Source organism: Rhipicephalus microplus, chromosome 6, assembly GCF_043290135.1.
Source record: "Rhipicephalus microplus isolate Deutch F79 chromosome 6, USDA_Rmic, whole genome shotgun sequence".
NCBI classification, from domain to species: Eukaryota; Metazoa; Arthropoda; class Arachnida; order Ixodida; family Ixodidae; genus Rhipicephalus; species Rhipicephalus microplus.
In genome coordinates this window covers 138,299,730-138,319,853 of record NC_134705.1, presented here as the reverse complement: position 1 = coordinate 138,319,853, position 20,124 = coordinate 138,299,730, and the positions used below count along the sequence as shown (strand labels likewise).

Sequence of the window (20,124 nt, the reverse complement as noted above, 5' to 3'; positions counted from 1 at the left end):
CAGCTGGTCATTAAGCATTACTGACCGGATTTCCAGAGAAAGCAAACGGGTTAGGGGGAGACAGTAAGTTAGGTGGGCAAATGAGATTAGGAAGTTCGCGGGTACATAAAGGCAGCAGCAAGCACATGACCGAGTTGAGTGGCGGATCATGGGAGAGGCCTTTGTCCTGCAGTGGACGTTGTCAGGCCAATAATGAATGTTAACATTGAGGTAGCGTTACGTGTACTCAGGTTACTCAAGAAACAATAGAGCTGAACAATTGTCACTTTCTTTAAGGGTCGGTAGGCTCCGCAAACAGGCAATGACTCAGCGCAATTACGTCGCACCTGCACATTAATTTGTGTGCCATGACGCGTACGAGACGCTCAGACATCGTTTAGAATTTCAGTAATGTGTTACAAGCACTCAAAACGCGCTTTCGTAGGCTACGACGCACGCGCGCGAAATAAAGACGCTCTCGACAGCTTCGGTATACTACACGGCTGCCGCTATGATTACCCGCCAGAACCCAAGACGTTGCCATGCCATCCGGCTCGGCCGCTTCGTTCGTTCCACTGCCCCTAGACCCTTCTGACGGCACTATCGGGGCAGGCGGGCGCCGGGGCCTCGCCGCCACGTCGGCGCCGCGGCCACCCAAGCCGCCCGGCCACTGGTAGTGTTCTGTGGCCTGGCGCCACCATCGAGACGGCGCCTCCCCTCTCCGCCTCGCCTTCAGATGGAATGCATTGCGTACGGCAGTTTTGCATTCGAGAAATTGTGCGCATCTTCGGAGATGTTTTCCTTCCTCTGTGGGTCGCGCTCACGCGGAGACTTCGTTGGCTCTGTGCCGACACTGACGATTGCAGGGGGCCTTATTTATGGATCTGCGAAAGCGGTTAACGTTCATTGGCAGTGTGCGTATGCAGGGTTATCGCGGACAGCCGAATGAAACGGTAATTAACGAGTTGCGTTATGCTTGTATTTGTACTAGCCCGCGTTATATGAATCATAGAATAAATTATCAAGGGTAATTGGGCGCTTATTGCACATTGTCAGCGCATGAGTCAGTTGAATAGCTTGAAATAGTTGAAATAGTTGAAATAGTTGAAATAGCTTGAAATAGTTCGAAATAGTTGTAGAACTAATTGCTACTTAGCGTGTGTCATTTGACGCACTCAGCAGAGTTACCGTCAAGTATTCTGACCCTATAAGCAGTGGTAACACGACCTCTCAGATAAGGGTTCGTACACTCTTCAGAATTTGTTCGAAAGCAGGTCAATAATTACATGGTGTACATAGATTTCTTACGAGAATAGTTTCCGCCAATTCGAGCTTCGGTTACAAGTTCCTAGTGATTCCGCAGCCTCTGAGGCTAGAAATATGCCTTCATAAGTTATTTTTGTTCGTCATCTATAGTTCAGTATCCACAGAAAGTGTTCCGCTGCTAAAAGGCGCGAAAACGAACAGGGGCATACACTTCGCGTTAGGCCTGTTTTCCCGCTTATATAGGAGTGTATAGGAACAACATAAGCTTTAGGTACGCTTTCAGCAACAAATCCACACCACTCTTTTGTGAAAGAATTAGTTACGCTGCACAGACAACAACCAAGCACGGTGAGCATCTTCTTTAATGAACGGGCAATCGAAACAAACTAAAATTCGATTGTGCATTTTTTTTCGAAAATAGCTATGTTATCCTCGCAATCCTGCTCAATACTTTCTCTCGGAACATACATTTTAACAAACAAGGCCGGAACCCCGTCTTGTAATAGGCACACGTTGTGCGCCAATGAAAGAATGAAAGTGATGCGCCGTTCCTTAAGCGCTGTACTATATCTGCGGCTCAAATTAGTTTTATAAAGAAAATTTATTAAATTTCTTTAGAGTGTCGGGGTGTTGTGCAAGCTTATGGAATTTTTTCAACGTTTGAGTGAGAGGACGCACGCTGCGCCTTGAGTATATCGCAGCAAATGTTATTAGGGCTGAAAATAACCGCACTTCAAAGCGACATATTGTACCTTCAGCAGTGCAGACGACATCTGCATTCAGCAAACAAACGCCCTTGATAATTGATTGTATCACTCATATTACGACAACACTATAAAAAGATGCGCAAAGCGGTTTCAACTCGTCGATAGGCAGTTTTAGCTCAACAGCCATGCGTGCGCAGGCCGCCCTTGGATTAACAGGCGCACATATAGATGATTTCTAGGCGCAAGTTGTCCGTGCCAGGGAGCCTCCATCTACAATAAATATGCTCACAATAAAGAGTTAAATGACGTTACCAGGCATGCAGGCGGACATTTTTGCGGGGGGAGGGGGGTGGGGTACGGGCCCGGTTTGCTACACCTTCGCTACGCCACTGCACGTTACGCTAATACGATAAGTAAATACGGCACGGGTCTGTGGTAGCGCTCCTCCTCTCCTGCTCGTCCTGCTTAAAGTGCGTCCTTGAATAGGTCTGAGGGTATAAGAACTAGATATGCGAGAAGATGACTATACGAGTGCTCTTGTATTATTTCACTAAAGTACCTATCCTGATCAGCAGGTGTATCGTAAACAATGCGTAGGCTGACAGGCAACACTACGGCGGGACACCTTGCATAGTAGACTTTTTTTAAAGGCCTTCGTGGTGTTTGGATGCTTTTACTGGAGCTAGGAGTGCCGAAAGCACAACAAACGAGAGAGGAGGGGTGTACCGACTCTAATCTACCGAGTCCCGTACCGTATTTGCGCTCCATACCTTCCTAACTTTCTAGTTTCCACAACTATTTCTCGAACGCAGTTCTACCAAAAAGCAGCGCACTCCAGAGACAGAGAGGAGGTGCCGTCGCCGCCGCGCCGAGACAGGCGCCGACGCAATCGTGTGCAGTGGCGTCAGGACACACAGGCACAGCGTACCGTGACGAACAACGAACCAAAAACATGCCACTAGCCACGTGATCTTTGTCGTAATCTACACGCCAGTGTTGCGGAATGGGGTGCCTTCATTCCACTCCAATTCCGTTACGGGGAATTAAAACTCTGCAATTCCATTCCTTTAAATTCTGCGGAACTAAAATAACTTTGCCCATTCTCACTCCGGGATTGGCCAGGCTGTTCGATTCCATTCCTGTAATTCTTTAATGTCAAAAATGCATATTGACAGTTCTATTGAGTTAACTCAATAGAACTGTCACTTTGACTTTCATAAAGCTGACGTCAACCGATGAAACAAAAAGTGCAAAAAAATTTAAGCATTGCCAATTTTTGGGCGTGTTGGTAAACGGAACTCGAAAACACATTAAGAGCCAACATATTGAACGCATTGCTCGGTCGTCTTCTTTACGTTGTTTGTTAGCGCTCTATATGTTATAGAGCGCTTATTTCGTGTGAACAAATATATAAGCCTTGGAAGGGGAAGGATATCGAGAATACGCGCCTGGGTCTATAGTTCGAGTTTGCATAAGCACGCAAAACAGGTTACCAATGTCTAGGGCTAGTAGCTTGATGACAAATTTCGCGCAATAGCTCACCCTGCTCATTGCTACCCTGAACTCAATTTTTGCGCGGTCACTTCGCCTCCCCCCCCCCCCCCCATCTGATGTAGGATGGCTCCCCCAGCTTCCAAACTAACTGAAGGCTTTTACGTACAGGAAGCTTGCATGCCATACTGCCCGTTATTTCCAACGTATTGAGGACGCCTTTGCGATGGTTACGAATATTCATCACACCCATAGTAACTCACTCATGTTCCTACTCGTTGCCACTCACACTCACAGCAACTAACTCACCTTCGCAGTTAAGTCTACTCCCACTCATGATACTCACCCACGTTCGTACTTACTCCTACTCACATTCATGAGCTCTCACTCACTCCTAATCACACTCATGAATACTCACTCACGATCATACTAACGAATACTCACACTCATCAGTACTCACTCATGTTTAAACTCACTTCTACTCACACTCTTGAGTACTCACTCATGTTCATACTCTCTCATTCTCACACTCAGAGTACTCATTCACGTTCATACTCACTCCTACTCACACTCACAAGCTCTCACTCATTCCTACTTACACTGATAAATACTCACTCACGTTCATACTCACGGATACTCACACTGATGAGTGCTCACTCACGTTCAAATTCACAACTACTATCATTAATGAGGACTCACTCACGTTCATACTCACTCATACTCACACTCAAAGTACTCACTCACGTTCATACTCACTCTTACTAACATTCACAATACTCACTCACGTTCATAGTTAATTCTACTCGCGCTCAGAGTGCTCACTCACATTCATACTCACTTATACTCACACTCAGAGTAGTCACGTTCATACTCACTCCTATTCACACTCAGAATACTCATTCACGTTCATACTCACTCCTACTGACACTCATGAGCACCCATTCACGTTCATACTCACTTCTACTCAAACTGAAAGTACTCATTCACGTCCATACTCACTCTCACTTATACTCATGAGCACTCACTCATGTTCTACTCACTCCTGCTCATACTCATCAGTACTCACTCATACTCACACTCACCACGTTCATATGAGTATGAATGAGTGTGAGTGAGTGTACTCATGAGTGAGAATGCCGAGCTATGGTCGCAGCCGCTGTGAGATCAATACGGCCGGCAGCTGTAATTGATCTTGTCCGTGCACAATGAGCCCCGTGACTGGTGCTCTTGATCACGTGAAAGGTTCGCTATGGAACTATATGAAGCGCGGAAGCAGACCATAGCGGGTGCCGATAGAGCACACCTAACAGAGCCAGCTGCGTCTGTACGAAAATCGTCGTACCCGCCCGTGGAACCGTGAGGGCGCCACGTATTGAGATGTTCTCCCAAACGTGTAAGGCGTGACGTGAAGGTCGGTATGCATACTTAAATAAACATATGTTCATGGTATGTGCTGTCTTTTAAGAATATAAAGTGGCACATAACGCAATGTGATTCTCCAATTTACTGTTCTATAAAATACTACAAGCGCATTTTTTACCGTGAGTGCGTATGATGCGCGTAAGGGAAGTATACTCACCGGCAAATTTTAATTAAGAAAGAGTCGGATGTATCATGACATAACGCACTGTTGCCAACGTTTTATTTGATTTTTAGGTATTGATAAATCTTGGACGTAGTGTAGTTAATAAACGTTTGCGTCGCTCTAGCTTTTGCGCCATGCTTCGGTATTCATACCTTCAGAATGTCCTGACACTTAGAGTGGTAAATGACGCGTCCCTTTTTACCTAGTTTTTGGAATCGTCTGGTACATTTTTCGTGAGGGCCGACAGATGCTGTGGAATTCCAAACACGGAGTTCATAATACGGCTGGTGACCTATGAAGAGCAAAATAATAGTTAGCAAGAACTATTAAAAAAAATAAACTTTACCATTACGAGTAAAGCCAAACCATCAGTAAGCCTAACGTATATTTTAACGGTTCTTGTCCGAGGGTTATCCAGTAAAATAAAAGCTATACTTTTACGAACAAATTCGGAGTCGAACCCACTTATAACAATACTCAAGTACTACAAAAATTGCATTGCTTTAACTGATGCTTTATATAAATATGGTTCATGAAATAAATAAAAACTGCAGGCCAACAGACTGTTATGAGGAAACTGTAACATCGAATGGGACATACCCAGGGATGAGGATCAGGCTAGAAAGTTTAGATGCTTTCTAAGGCTCACCACAAGCCTTTTTGAGCCAATGTATGACAACATGGGAAGTTCTCAATGCCGTAACTCCTCCAAGTCTGTATTTTTGCCCAAATTACATGTCCGAAAGTGCGTAAACATATGCCACCATCGGTACCACGCCGTAGCCCACATTGAGTTGGCTTTACCACACGTTTTATTTTTTCGTCATAGATTTCGCAATTAATTTTTTTTCGGCAAGTGCACTGAGTAGCCACAGTCATTGGTTGTTACGACTGATGACGCAGCATGCGTATATTGTTGTGAGCGGTTTATTTCACTATATAGTACATACAAATAATCAATGTGCAGCCCATTCTCATTGTTATAACCAATATATTGTTGAAAACAGTACAGTTATGAATGGAATCGGCTATGCAGTAGAATGAGTGCAATTGAGTAAAATAAGAAAGTAATAGCTTTGCCGCAAAAGAGAAGCAATAAACGAGATAGCAACAAATTGGGAGGTCATGTGCAGAATGCAAGGAGATCGAAACGCGCCCCGCATTTTTCACGCACAAATAACGCACGAAACGTACTCACAGGTACAGATGAACACGAATAGGCATGTCAGTTGTTACTTAGCTGTGTCTGCAAAGCGCGCTTTTTTTCAATCGGGGACTGTGCAACAATTGCAGTGACCTTTGTGCGCCCGCTAACTACAACAGAATTGCTACGGTGAAAGTGAAAGGCCAGCCAAGACGTACTGTCCTCCCCACCACCACATGAAGGTGCTCGACCGAGCGTCCACCCCTTCTCTCTGCGGCGCAGAGTACACGTGGGAGATGAGAGCGCGCACCAGCGCGTTGTGATGATGTGGCGACGCACGCTCATTGCACCGTCTTGCTGGTAATGCTGAAAACGCGATAGTTACCCCGAAATGCCCGTTAAATGCGTCAAGTGGCAGATATAAATAGCTTGCCGTTTGAACGTTGAAGGACGTGTCCCTCCGTGGCTCGACGGTTAACGCTTTGCACTCACGTTTCAGATGTCCCAAGTTCGGTACCGCGCGCTGGAGTTGCTTTCTGGATTGCTTTTCTTCCTGGTGCTTTCATATATATAGACACGCATACGTATAAGGTGAGTGACGGCGACGCACACGTCGACGCTGATGCCGACGGCAAAATCCAGCCCCAGAGTGTCCATATAGTTGCTATCGCAAGATAAAGAACCAAATGCGCGAATCAGACATCATAGACTCAAAGAGGAGAGATGCCTGCAAACTTGCATTTGCTAATTCACATCTTTGGCGTATGAATATGTAGCACGAACCGCAAAACGCCGAGCAGCGATACATTTTTTTTATGCGCGTGTGCAGACACTATTTCGAGCGTCAGCCTCATTGCGTACTTACGACACTTCGGTGTCAACAAAGACATAAATTTTACCCATCATTCCCACAGTAGCTGAACGATCGCAGAGCCAGGGCTTCTTCTGGCGCTGCGATGGTTCAGCCACCATAGAAATAATGGGTAGTACATGAATTTGCCTTCGTACTTGCTGGCGGCGAATCGCACTTGGGGCTTTGGCTATTGTTCTCTTTTCGTTTTTGTTTTGGTAAAAAAATGAATCGTTGTCAGCTTGAAGGCCTGATTAGAATTGGCGAGCCTAAAATGTCTAGGCGGCGAACTGGAACAGCTCACCGCCTGGTTATATTTGACTTGCGACTGAGCGGCTGCTGGCGAAATGGAACCAAACAAACAAAAAAAAAACACACAAATTCGTGTACTGTCCATAATTCTCATGCAACCTTAAGCGACATGCATGCATTGCAAGTGCTATTAGGAAACTCTGTAAAAAAGATATTTTCTGACAATAGGTACTTGAAAATTTCTGAGGTGTAGGCGTCAGCAATAATGAAGAATTCAATCACAGTGAGCTGTAAAAGGCTCAAGTAATAATTTCGTAAATAGAGAAAATTTCATTTACAAACCACGTAGTGAAGGTGCCACTTTAATGACTGCGCAACGAAACTTTTTCCTCCAATAAATTAGGATCTCCTTTCCAACGAACACAGCACCTAAAAAAAACGTGACCGAAGAAATGCAACATTTTTAGCATATTGTTAACAAAAGCTTCATAAGGTATGGCTAAGCATGTTAAATGCTCAAGATCACCCTCTTCATTTCGGGTAAACAAAAATTGGTACGGGAGGGTAAGATGGTTTGAGGAATATGACTAATTGATCGTGGCATTATTAATTTGACAATGCCGTCGCGTACGCCTTCAAACCCTTTTCGCCAGACACTTGTGGCACGGGCAGGTGCGTGCCAAGGGAGATTAAAAGTTTATATTGTAACGGCGTTTATTTGCAGAGCAGAACGCAGAAGGCGAAGCAGTCAGCAGCCTCCGGCCAAGCGCAGCAAGCACGAGCTTATGCTGATGGCGATGCCCCTGAGGCGCCGAGAAATGCCGCTGAGGCCCCTCTTTTTCATTACAATCTCCCTCCGCAGAAAAAGGCGCCATCTTGGCGGATTAGGAAGAAGAAGCGACTAATGGGTCATAATATGGCTTGAGGCGAGAGACGTGGAGAGTGTCGCGGCCGCGGTAGTGTAGGTCTGTGAATGAAATGATGGGCTCCACGATATAGTTGACGAGTGACGTTTGCTCTACAACGCAGTATGGCCCGATGTATTTGGGAAGAAGTTTTGCGGAGCGGCCAGGTGTGGTAGCAGGTGCCCGAAGCCATACCAATGAGCCAAGTGGAAAGTTTGGAGCCGAAAGGTCCCCAGTCTGGCGGGATTGCTGCTGCTACTGGTCCTCGGTAGAAAAAGAGTGGGCGAGCTGGCGAAATTCTTCAGCATGTGGGGCAGCTTCGGACAGAGTTGTACTTTCGGACTTATAAGGTTTATATGGAAGAATAGTGTCTACTGTACTTGAAGGTTCTCGTCCGTACAGAAGAAAGTATGGCTGAAACCCAGTAGTAGCTTGTACGGCAGTATTATACGCGTAGGTTACGAATGGGAGAACTTGTTCCCAATTTGAATGATCAGAGGCGACGTACATCGACAGCATATTGTCAAGAGTACGGTTGAAGCGCTCCATCACGCCATTCGTTTGAGGGTTGTACGCTGTACTTGTGCGGTGCACGATTCGGCATTCGTTGAGTAATGCCTTCAAGGCGTCAGAAAGGAAGGCACGGCCTCTGTCACTTAAGAGCTCGCGAAGGGCACCATGACGCAGAATGAAACGTTGCAAAAGAAACGTTCCAACATCACGCGCTGAGGCAGTCGGCAGCGCGGCTGTTTCGGCATAGCGTGTCACATGGTCTATCGCAACAATAATCCAGCGATTACCAGCTAGAGTTGATGGTAGTGGTCCGTAAATGTCAATGCCGACGCAAGCAAAAGGTCGACTAGGACAAGGAAGAGGTTGTGACGGGTATACTTGCCCGGGAGGTAACTTTTGTCGTTGGCACTGAGCACACGAGTGAATGAATTTCCGCACGTAGTTATACATGCCACGCCAATAAAATCTGAGTCGAAGCCTAGCGTATGTCTTGATCAGGCCTGCGTGGGCGCACTGTGGGTCTGCGTGAAAAGCTTCCCAGATAGCAGCTCGAAAATGGCGGGGTATCACAATGAGACACTTGCGACCGTCAGAAAAGTAGTTGCGTCGATAAAGATGATCATCCCTTAAGCAAAAGTTGCTAGCCTGGCGGCGCAGAGCGCGAGACGGCGAAGGAGTGAGAGGATCAGAAAGAATGCTTATGAGGCCACTGATCCAGGGATCCTTTCGCTGTTTCACCGTCATGTTGCGCAAGGTGGATGACGCAAGTGCAGGCTCGAGAGAAGAAAGAAAAACACCTTCATCCAATATGGGTGAGCGAGAAAGGGCGTCGGCGTCCGTGTGCTTACGACCGGACCTGTAAATAACGCAGATGTCGTATTCCTGAAGTTTGAGCAACCGCGAGCAAGTCGTCAGGGAGGGTCTTTAATTGTGGATAGCCAACAAAGGGCGTGGTGGTCAGTGACGACGTCGAATGCGTGACTATACAGGTAGGGGCGAAATTTTCCAAGGGCCCAAATAATAGCTAAACACTCTTTCTCGGTGACAGAGTAGTTAGCCTCGGCTTTCGTCAAAGTTCGGCTTGCGTGGGCGACGACATATTCATCAAACCCCGCCTTTCGTTGCGCGAGCACAGCGCCAAGTCCAACCCCACTGGCATCAGTATGAACCTCCGTGGGAGTGGCAGGATCGTAGTGGCGGAGGATGGGTGGGGAAGTTAGCATAGCAGGCGGCGTAATTTGGTGAACGCATCGTCTCATGCTGGTGACCAGCTGGAAAGGTCCTTGTCGCCGCTAAGAAGGTCCGTAAGGGGCGCACATACGGAAGCGAAATTTCTATAATAAAGCGCCGGAAGTAATGACGACAAGCCGACAAAACTTCTATGTTCCTTCAAGTTCTTTGGCTTCGGAAAATCGGCGACTGCTCGAAGCTTGGCGGGGTCGGGAAATATGCCGTCCCGCGATACGACGTGGCCAAGAATGGTGAGCTGCCGGGCACCAAAACGACACTTCTTGAGGTTAAGTTGAAGGCCGGCATTGGTGAGGCGTGTGAGGACGTGCTCGAGATGATTTAAATGGGTGTCGAAATCGGTGGAAAAGACAACTAGGTCATCGAGGTAGCATAAATATGTGTTCCACTTGAGGCCTCATAAAATAGTGTCCATCATTCTTTCAAAAGTGGCTGGAGCGTTACAAAGGCCGAAAGGCATAACGGTAAATTCGTATGATCCATCAGGTGTGACAAATGCTGCTTTCGGTCGGTCAGATGCTTCTCTAAGAACTTGCCAGTATCCAGACCGTAAATCCAGCGAAGAGAAGTATTCTGCTCCCTGCAAACAGTCAAGGGCGTAGTATATTCGCGGTAACGGGTAAACGTCCTTCCTGGTGATCTTGTTTAAACGTCGATAGTCCACACAGAACCGAATGGAGCCGTCCTTCTTCTTAACAAGTACGACAAGTGACGCTTAGGGACTGTTAGAAGGCTCTACAATATCCCGCTGGAGCATGTCAACAGCCTGGTCGTCAATAACACGGCGCTCCGACGCTGAGACTCGGTAGGGGCGCTGCCATAGAGGCGTATGGCTTCCTGTGTCAATCTTGTGAGATATGTTTGATGTGCGACTGAGGCCAGAAGCGTGGCTGTCAAAAGAAATACGAAACTTTTGCAGCAGGTTCACCAACTGGCTTCGTTCTGAAGAAGACGTTGCGACATCGATGGAGCGGTGGAAAGCGTCAAGGAGTGACTGGTCAACAACAAAGTCAGAAATGAGGGCGCTGAAGTCCGTAGGAAGTAAACTAGATGAAGCGTCAAAATGTGACGGGCGTCGATCGGATGCACGTGACCGAGACATTCACCATAGAATAAAGGTAAAGGTCCTTCTAGCGTATTGTACACGAGCGTCTTCGTGACGCCATGGTGGAGAGTAAGGAGAGCAACGGGCAGTGGAGAACATTTGCGTTGAATGAACAGGACAGAGGGCGTAAATAGAACATCACCGTCGGAAATAGCGTGACACGACACAGTCACCAGCAGAGAAGAGCGCGGTGGTACGGTGGTGTCGTCGGAAACACACATTTTATAATACGGCAGGGAGGCTTCGACAGCGTCAACATCAAAAAGTGCAGATAGCTCCATTTCAGCGTGACAGCAGTCAACGACGGCATTATTATTCGCAAGGAAGTCCCAGCCGAGTATCATGTCATGGGAACACGAGGGCAGCACTACGAATTCGATGATATACACAATCCCTTCGATGACGACTCGTGTGGTACAGGCTGCGAGAGGTGTTACACTTTGTGCGTTAGCCGTTTTAAGAGAGACGCCGGATAATGGCGTCACAACTTTGCGGAGTTTGCGGCACAGGTTGATGGAAAGGACGGATAGAGCGGCTCCGGTGTCGACGAGCGCCGTGACGACGATACCATCGACTGACACTTCAATGGCGTTAGCTGGACAGGGGCGAGGACTTGTGCATGGCGATGGGGATACAGTTCATGCCTCGGGAACTGCGGCCGTTAGTTTTCCTGGTTGGCGAGTCCGGAACAGTGACGCATAGGGGAAAGCGAACGTCGACGTGGAGATGGGGAGTGGCAGGTGGGGCCGTGTGAACGATCAGAAGGAAAGGCAGAGGAAGGAGGGCTTGAAGGTGTAGAAGAAAACTGAGGGTCGAAAGAGGGCATTCGTCGAATGTTCTGAAGGGCCTGGCGACGACGACAAAAACGTGCCACGTGGCCAACACAGTCACAAACAAAACATATCGAACGGTTGTCGTAGGTCCGCCATTGGTCGGAGTAGACTCCGGATAGCAGCTGGGGGGCAGAAAACTGCAGCCGAGGTGGTATCGGCATAGGCGGTGGTGAATAGGGCGGCGGCGAAAAGGGCGGCGGCGAATACATAGGCGCTGGCTGGAACGCAGGCTGTCGAGGTCGAGCAACGGTTTCGGCGTACGTGAGAGGTGCAGCGATTGGCGGTGGTTCACGGGCGGGAGGAAGAACTTGTGCGACCTGGTCGTGAATGAAGTCGTGGAGTGTAGACGTCAATCTGCGTAATTGATCGGGTACGCAAGACATCAAAGAGAGCTGACGAGCGACCTCAGCGCGGATGAACTCTTGGATCTTGGAGAGAAGAGGGGCATGGTCTTCTCCGATGCCAAGGGTGAACTGGCTGGACAAAGAGTCGTCGAGCACCGAGGGACGTCGAGTGGAAAGACGTTGCCTGCGCAACTTGTCAAAACTCTGGCTTAACTCGGTCAGTTCTAGGACAGTGCGAAGACTCTTACAAAGCAACATTTGGAAAGCGTTGTTCTCAATGGCCTTCATGATGTGCTTGATCTACTCTCCGGACATCAACTCGTTGACTCGCTTGAAAAGTTCCAGAATGTCCTCAATATAGCTTGTAAAATTCTCACCAAGCTGCTGGGACCGAGTATGCAAGCGTTGTTCGGCACGGCGTTTGCGTACCTGCGGCCGTCCGAAAACTTGCGTGAGGCTCGTTCTGAAGACAGACCATGTAGGGAGTTCCGCTTCGTGGTTTATAAACCACAGCTTGGTCACGTCCAACAGGTTGAAGGAGACGTAGGCCAACTTAGCGGCGTCATCCGATTTGTTGTGAGTACTCACTCGCTCGTATATTGAAATCCAGTCGTCAACGTCCTTGTCTTCTGTGCCTGAGAAAACAGGGAGATCTCGCAGACGCAGAGAACCGGCGCAGAGAACAGTAGGCGGTACCGGTGCAGGAGTTGGAGCGGCGCTTGCGTCGGTAGGCATAATGGATGGTAAAATGCGATTTCGAAGCTCCAGGTTGATCGAAACCCAGCAGACGCCACCACTTGTAACGAGGTTTATTTGCAGAGCAGAACACAGCAGGCGATGCAGTCAGCAGCGTCCGGCTAAGTGCAGCAAGCACGAGCTAATGGTAATGGCGATGCCCTTGAGGCGCCGAGAAATGCCGCTGAGGCCCCTCTTTATCACTACAATATCTACGCAGGAATGACAAGATCACACTTTGGTAATGGAAACGGCAAGAGCGCTCAGAAAAACTGGCATGGGCATCTTTGATCCCACGAATGCAAAGAATGAACGTTAGGGTCCCAGCAGCAATCAAAACATACGCATTTTATGTTGTAATCAAGCATTATACCACAGAGCCACGCCAACTCTTGCAACGGCTTCGGAAAAACACCTTATGCAGGATGAACGTTGGCGAAACGTCACTTGGGGTTGCATCTCCGCCTGTCAAATTTTATGAACATTACATATTTACTCCTGTGTTACAGCCGTCATGTCTGGTTAACGTCAACTGTATTCAAGTGTCATCCGCTCAAGCCGACTCATTCATCAGTGTCCAGGGCTACCCATCTCGGGAGCACGAATGCTACGTAGCACCCCACCCCTTCTAGATTGGCTAATGCCCATGCCACGTGGAATTTGCCATTTTTTGCGTTCATATAGGAAAACAAAGCATGATTTTATTCATGTAAATTATGGACCAGGTGTTAATATCACACAAATTATTGCGGTGTGTGAAATTTGTCAATATGAGAATAAAATGCCTACAGAGTTCCCTCAACGTGAGCCGAAATCGAACATATATGTGTGCTTCGCGTTTCCTGTGATAAGTGTCATCACCATGGTTCGGATGCAAAAAATGTGAGTGGGACCATGAACTTACTTTTAAAGCCTGATTTACGAAGTCTCATTACATTCGGTTGTTCTGTTGAAAATATCCCTTCGTAGTTTTTCAAGATCGGCTTCCTGAAAGAAATCACGGTCACGTAGCACTGCAGACTTTTTCATAAGACATGAGGTGTACTGACAGAATTTTGTAAGCGTAATATTTTGTACTGAAGAAAATGGATCCTTGTGTGTAACTCTTCATCTCATCCACTTTACAGAGCACGTTCTCAATGTTGGTTGTAGTCCAAGTCCATATAGGCTCTTCTGTATGAACAAACTGCGAAAATAAAAACAAGAAAACTTATCAAATGAACTTTCTTTTTCGTTGCTTGGTGCAGTCGTGATGTTGCAAGTTTGTTTATTTTGCGGAACTGTGACATTATAGGGACGAAGTTTCTTAGTGTCGAGCAGTGTACCCTGTCCGTCGGCGCGACACGCTTGGCACATACCCGCTCTAGAGTGGGTATGTGCCACAGGGGCTGCGAGATGCGAGATGGCGGTACTTGGAGTGTTCACTAGATGGACGCACAGACAGATGCACGGACGGATAAGCAGATGGACTAGCAGACGAAGGGACGGATGAATGGACGGGCGGACGGATGGACGCACGGACGGACGGATGGACGTACGTACGGACAGACAGATGGATGGACGCATGGACAGATGCCCGGATGGTCGCGCGGACGGACGGAAACAAGAACGACCGGGCGGACAGGCTCCGTGGATATGCTGTGATTCTTTAACGGTAGTCTTTCTTGGGGACCTTCGACGCAAAAATTTTGATCTGTCTGTCTGTCTGTCTGTCTGTCTGTCTGTCTGTCTGTCTGTCTGTCTGTCTGTCTGTCTGTCTGTCTGTCTGTAAACTTGTCTGTTTGTCTACTCTTAACGGCACCGGGTACTTGAAAAGGCCGACCCCATCCGCAGCGCCCACCAACGTTGCTCAAGGTTTAGCGTCCATGCTTGTGCAATTGTCAAATAAAAAGCTATTATTGCGCATGTCTAGGGCACCCTAACAACACGTATGTATTCTGCATGTGCGTATTTTACTAGAAAAGACATATATAAGTAATTTTAAGGACTGTAGCACTTATCACGCTGCGCTGACTATGCAACGCTTGTACGAAATGGCGACTGTTCCCAACGCTTTGCTAAGACGAGACGGTGCTGGTACCTACCCGTCGCCTTACGGTTCGCACCCTATCACCTCTGAGACAGGCACGTACACCCGTCTCAGAGCCACGCGCTCCTTTTCCAAGAAAACTGCCAGATGGCGCTCATGTCTCACGTGTGACGTGACTTATTGCATTCGTTCGCCTCCGCTTCACGCTTGAGGCACTGTAACATAGCGCCTCCAGAATACCACTCTCAAATTTTCTTGCACAGAACATCAAATAAATGTTTTATTCACTCTCTCCACATGCAGGACTATCGTCTTTCGATGACATTTGCAGATTAACATGCAGATGTGGTTCCAATTTTTTCTCTCATGGTTGGGCAGAAGTTTAGTACTTTGGATAGCAGTTTTTCTTCGTCTGGTGACAAACCTATGTCAGATGGGTTTACAATCACAATGTCACAAGGTGTGTTCATAGATGGGTGCTCGTTTGTACCGTTAGTGGGTTTCTGGGTGGTGGTGTTGTAGTGGTATAGAATTATCTCAGGAAACGCGAGGTTAAGGAGATGGTCTCTTTTTTAGTAGATGTATTTGCCTACCAATTTGTTTCTGCGTGCATCATTTTTCCCTATTTATTCCTTCTTCGGATGTCAGCTATGACGACTTCGTCTTGTGTATTACTAACCTCTCGTTATACAGGCACAACATAATGGTAAATTGAATTGGTATAAACAAAATTACCGAACACACGTACGGTATCAACAATTTTTTATCATGTGACAGCGGCTCATCATGGACAATTACAGAAGTGCCATTCCAGGCTGCAACCAAGTAACTCAATATTTGTTAGATATTTGTTATTTGTTAAATGCGGAACATTTCTTAGCGAACTTCGACGACTTTGAGCGTATCTATCTATCTATCTATCTATCTATCTATCTATCTATCTATCTATCTATCTATCTATCTATCTATCTATCTATCTATCTATCTATCTATCTATCTATCTATCTATCTATCTATCTATCTATCTATCTATCTATCTATCTATCTATCTATCTATCTATCTATCTATCTATCTATCTATCTATCTATCTATCTATCTATCTATCTATCTATCTATCTATCTATATATCTATCTAGCCGCTTACGTTTCGGTGCTCTCGTGGGCACCTCCTTAACTTGGCGTGAACCAAGATTAGCATGGGAGGGTAAGATGGTTTGACGAATATCACGCGCTGCTCAAGATCTCAATAATGTCACAATCCCGTAACGTACGTCGTCAAACACGCCCCGCCAGACAGTGGCACATATCTACGGGCGGGTATGTGCCGCTGGTATGCGGGCATGTGCCACAAGTGATGGACACTTGGTATCTACCTAGGAATGAGGAGAAAACACATGGGCAATTTTAACATGCGAGCTAAGAAATAACCGAAATCAGTAGCATCAACCCGACAAATGCTAAGAATAAATGTCAGGGTCCCAACTGGAATCGAACCCAAGCATTCTGCGTAGCAATGAAGCATTTTATCACAGAGCCATGCCAGGTCTTGGAACTACTTTTCATATACGTGTTAATTTTCGTGAAACGTCAATAGTGGTTGCAGTGCTGCCTACCCAATTTTATAAACAATACACATGTGCTCCTTTCATACATCCTTCACGCCGGGTTAACGTCAATGGTGGTTAGTTGACATGCGCTGAAGTTGATTTATGGGGCAGTGTTCAGGGCCAGCATCCTCGCGAGCATCGCCGCTTCATATCAGCTCCTGGTGTTGCTAATACTTATGTTCCAGTTCGCATAATTGCGCAAGTGCAAATAATTGGTTATATAAATATCTGCAACTTTTCAACATATGTTTGAGCGTGCAAGGATTGTACATATATTTAGCGTCATTTCATGGCGTGCCAGACAATTAAAAAAATGCAACACGGTCACCTTCACTCCGCATGCTTCGCATAACGTTGATTCCTAAATCACCGCCCCGCCGCGGTGGTTTAGTGGCTAAGGTACTCGGCTGCTGACCCGCAGGTTGCGGGATCGAATCCCGGCTGCGGCGGCTGCAATTCCGATGGAGGCGGAAATGTTGTAGGCCCGTGTGCTCAGATTTGGGTGCATGTTAAAGAACCCCAGGTGGTCTAAATTTTTGGAGCCCTTCACTACGGCGTCTCTCATAATCATATGGTGGTTTTGGGACGTTAAACTCCAGATATCATATATGCCAGGTACATAAATAGTGCCGAATTTTTGTGCTATGATGCTCGAGACTTTGGCAAAGTATCGTGTGGTTAGGGGTTTACAATGCGCAAGTATATCAGCAAATCAAGCGAAAAAGGTATTGTAAAACATGTGTTTTATTCATGCTTGAACCTCTGAAGATCAGCTGTGAAATCTACCCAGTTCTCATTCACAAGTTGCATGTGCATGCCTCTGAAAATATATACTTATGACGATAAGCTTTCCGATAGCGTGCCCTAAATGTAGCCTGTCGAAGATTGTACTATCTTGAATTTTCGCGTTCCGTTCTTCTCGTTTTCACTGTTATAATTTTATATTAGTTTACTGCAAAGCAGTTATTCCGAAAGTTATCATTTGCCTTGAAGCTTAATCAGATGTAGACGTTAAGCTAGGTGTTTGGTGCAGTACATCATAAAAAATTTGGCTCGTACCTACTGTTTGTATACGTTACTCCGATTGCTCCACGACTACTATAGACTTGAATGTGATCCCAAGCAACAAGTTCCTATAAATGATGATAACGTTGTTGCTACGCATCTATTCATATTAGGAATGTGCCATACATTACTTCACCTCTACTGTGCGTGACTCCATTTTATAATTCCATTTATGAAGGGATTTCAGAAATATATTCGCACAGTGTATCATGAATACACAGCCTATATTGCCTCACAACGATTAATGGCCATGCACAAAAAAGTTACAACACGAGCATCATTCAGTGAACAGTTATTAGGCATGCTATATGTAAAATTGTATAATCTAATTTTCTACGGGAAAAAACTCTAAACGCGCAAAATGTTTTACCTTTCTGATATCCTGAGTCAGGAATGGAACTGCTCCTTTTTCTATAACGCCATTGGACGACGCCACACCTAAAAAAACGAAAACGCATGAAAATGCTATATTTTCTGCCATGCTTACACTCAAGCGAATTCCCGCTGTCGTGCACACTAAGATTTGACAGCCGTTTTTTGTAGACAATAGTCTTGTACAGATTACCAGAAAATGGGAAACATTGCTGAGGAATCCTCACAGGTGTTGGAGGCTACGTGGAATATTTCTTTATTGTATTGTCTAGTATTCAACTCTTGTCATAACATATTTTTCATGGCCTTGACATCATGAAGCTTCTTCATGAAGTCCTGAGAGTCAGTATTGAAAATGTTTTTTTTTCTCAATTTTGACATAACTGCGATGTTTACATAAGTAACCTGCACTCAATTGTATTTTATGTGACCAAAATGAAATAACATGATTTTAGCCACTCGTATAAGAAACACTTGGCAGGAAAAAGCTATGCTTTTTCGGCAAGTATCTCCACACGACTAATGCTGTTAGGCACTCCACAGAACGAATTAGTAGTTTTTTAAACAAACAAAACTCTTTTACGATCAGTGGCCTTTAACTCCAATTGAAAGAGAGTGGGAGTTTCCACGCTCCTTAGTGTGTAAGCTGTTGTGTGTTCAGTACATCTATGTAGTTGCCGTATTGGGGCATAATGCTTCTTTTTTTCAGCAGAAACTTAATATAATTTTTGAAACAGTCCAAGTTTTTCTCTTGTGTGCGTAAAGTATTATATATAAAATACTTGAAATAGTGTGATACAAGTCCATAAAGGCCCACTCACATGTTTTCTTGTGCATTGCTGTAAGGTATTTTAGTTTTATTCTTGTTTTTTAATCTGTTGTGTTCGTTCTGTATTATCCACGCCTGATACAGCCATGCACTAGGGCTGCAGTATATTTAAATAAGTAAAATGAACTTGCTTGCGGCAATGCGACTGTTAGCGCTGGCCTGGAGGTATTTCGGGGTGTCTCCGTCATGCAGCATACACAGCGTACGAACACGGCTTAGGCGTCTCCATCACAGTTTCAACGTCTTTGTTGTCGAAATTCGGTTGAAAATTTAGACCTGGCCATGTTGCTAGCTATATAAGTGGTAATTATGGCCTTCCCGGGCGGCTGGATTCCCTCCGTTTTGACCACCGGCCTTCGTGCGGACAACGCCAGGAAGCGGGTAGCAGTATATTTGCCGGAAAATGTAGCCCTGAGGGAAAACTTGCAGGGCAACGGTACGGACTATAGCCGGTACGTCTTCGTGTTTTGATGCAGAACAGGTATGACAAGAACTGAAAAAAAAACGGCCGGAAAAGTGCGTCTCACACCACGCTGTGTTGCCTCTCACTTCTTTGTGCTCTTGTATACCTGGCGCAGAGCTGTCGTATGTTGTGGTTCCTTTGCTTATCGCTGACAAAAAAAAGAGAGAAAATGTATGAAAGTAGAGAAAAACAGCAAAAAGCAAGAAATAGAAAGAAAAAAAAAGAGAAATATAGAAAGAGAAAGAAGCGTAGAGGAAGTGATAAAGAGATAATAAATAAGTAGAAATGAGGAGATAAATAACACGAAAACCCGGAAAAGAGATAAGAAAGAAAGAGAAGAGGAAAGAGAAGGAAGATTGAAGAGAACAGTGGAAGCTGCATTGCGCCACTCTTCTTTCTGGCTTGGCACGCCTATAGTTGATGATTATGAGGACACCTCCACTATGGCTCTTGCCCACTCACGAATGATACCTAATCCTAACAAGAGGAGGATAAAGCACACGTAAATACAGAAAAAGTGCAATATTGTTTTTTGCCATTTCGACCAGACAGAACAAGATATATCTCGAAGTGAAATTGCAGTAATTTTCAACACGTTTCAAATTGATGTTTAGAATTTGCTTAATAATATTATAATAACAAATATGCAAATTGGAATTTAGAGGCGCATTCATTTTGTTTCACGAAGATAACTGCAAACGGCATTAAAGGCATTGTTGTGGCTGTAGCCCAGAACCGAAGCACCATAGGAGACTATACTCGCAATGGTGAAGGGCAGCCCAAGGTTTCAAATGGGATGAC

General features: G+C 45.9%; 1 protein-coding gene across 3 annotated transcripts; it reads right to left on the bottom strand.

Annotated features, from left to right (window-relative positions):
- Positions 1 to 5,053: 5,053 nt before the first annotated feature.
- Positions 5,054 to 18,233, bottom strand: LOC119167967 (uncharacterized). 3 transcript variants are annotated; one of them, XM_075865503.1, is made up of 6 exons: positions 18,030 to 18,233; positions 14,007 to 14,143; positions 13,862 to 13,944; positions 7,617 to 7,703; positions 6,665 to 6,836; positions 5,054 to 5,320 (listed from the first exon to the last, which is right to left on the bottom strand). In XM_075865503.1, the coding sequence occupies exons 1-6, from the start codon at positions 18,138 to 18,140 to the stop codon at positions 5,302 to 5,304; spliced, it is 609 nt and encodes a 202-aa protein (XP_075721618.1). In that variant the 5' UTR covers positions 18,141 to 18,233; the 3' UTR covers positions 5,054 to 5,301. The 3 variants fall into 3 exon arrangements, with proteins under 3 accessions (XP_075721618.1, XP_075721620.1, XP_075721619.1); XM_075865505.1 differs by lacking the exon at positions 6,665 to 6,836 and having other exon boundaries at positions 7,613 to 7,703; positions 18,030 to 18,232; XM_075865504.1 differs by lacking the exon at positions 6,665 to 6,836 and having other exon boundaries at positions 18,030 to 18,229.
- Positions 18,234 to 20,124: the final 1,891 nt, after the last annotated feature.

Coding starts and splice junctions, on each gene's coding strand:
- LOC119167967 (XM_075865503.1), bottom strand. CDS start 18,140: ATGGCAGAAAATATAGCATTTTCATGCGTTTTCGTTTTTTTAGGTGTG. Junction 13,945..14,006: donor TATTACGCTTACAAAATTCT/GTCAGTACACCT, acceptor GATTTCTTTCAG/GAAGCCGATCTTGAAAAACT. Junction 7,704..13,861: donor TCGTAAATCAGGCTTTAAAA/GTAAGTTCATGG, acceptor CGTTTTTTTTAG/GTGCTGTGTTCGTTGGAAAG.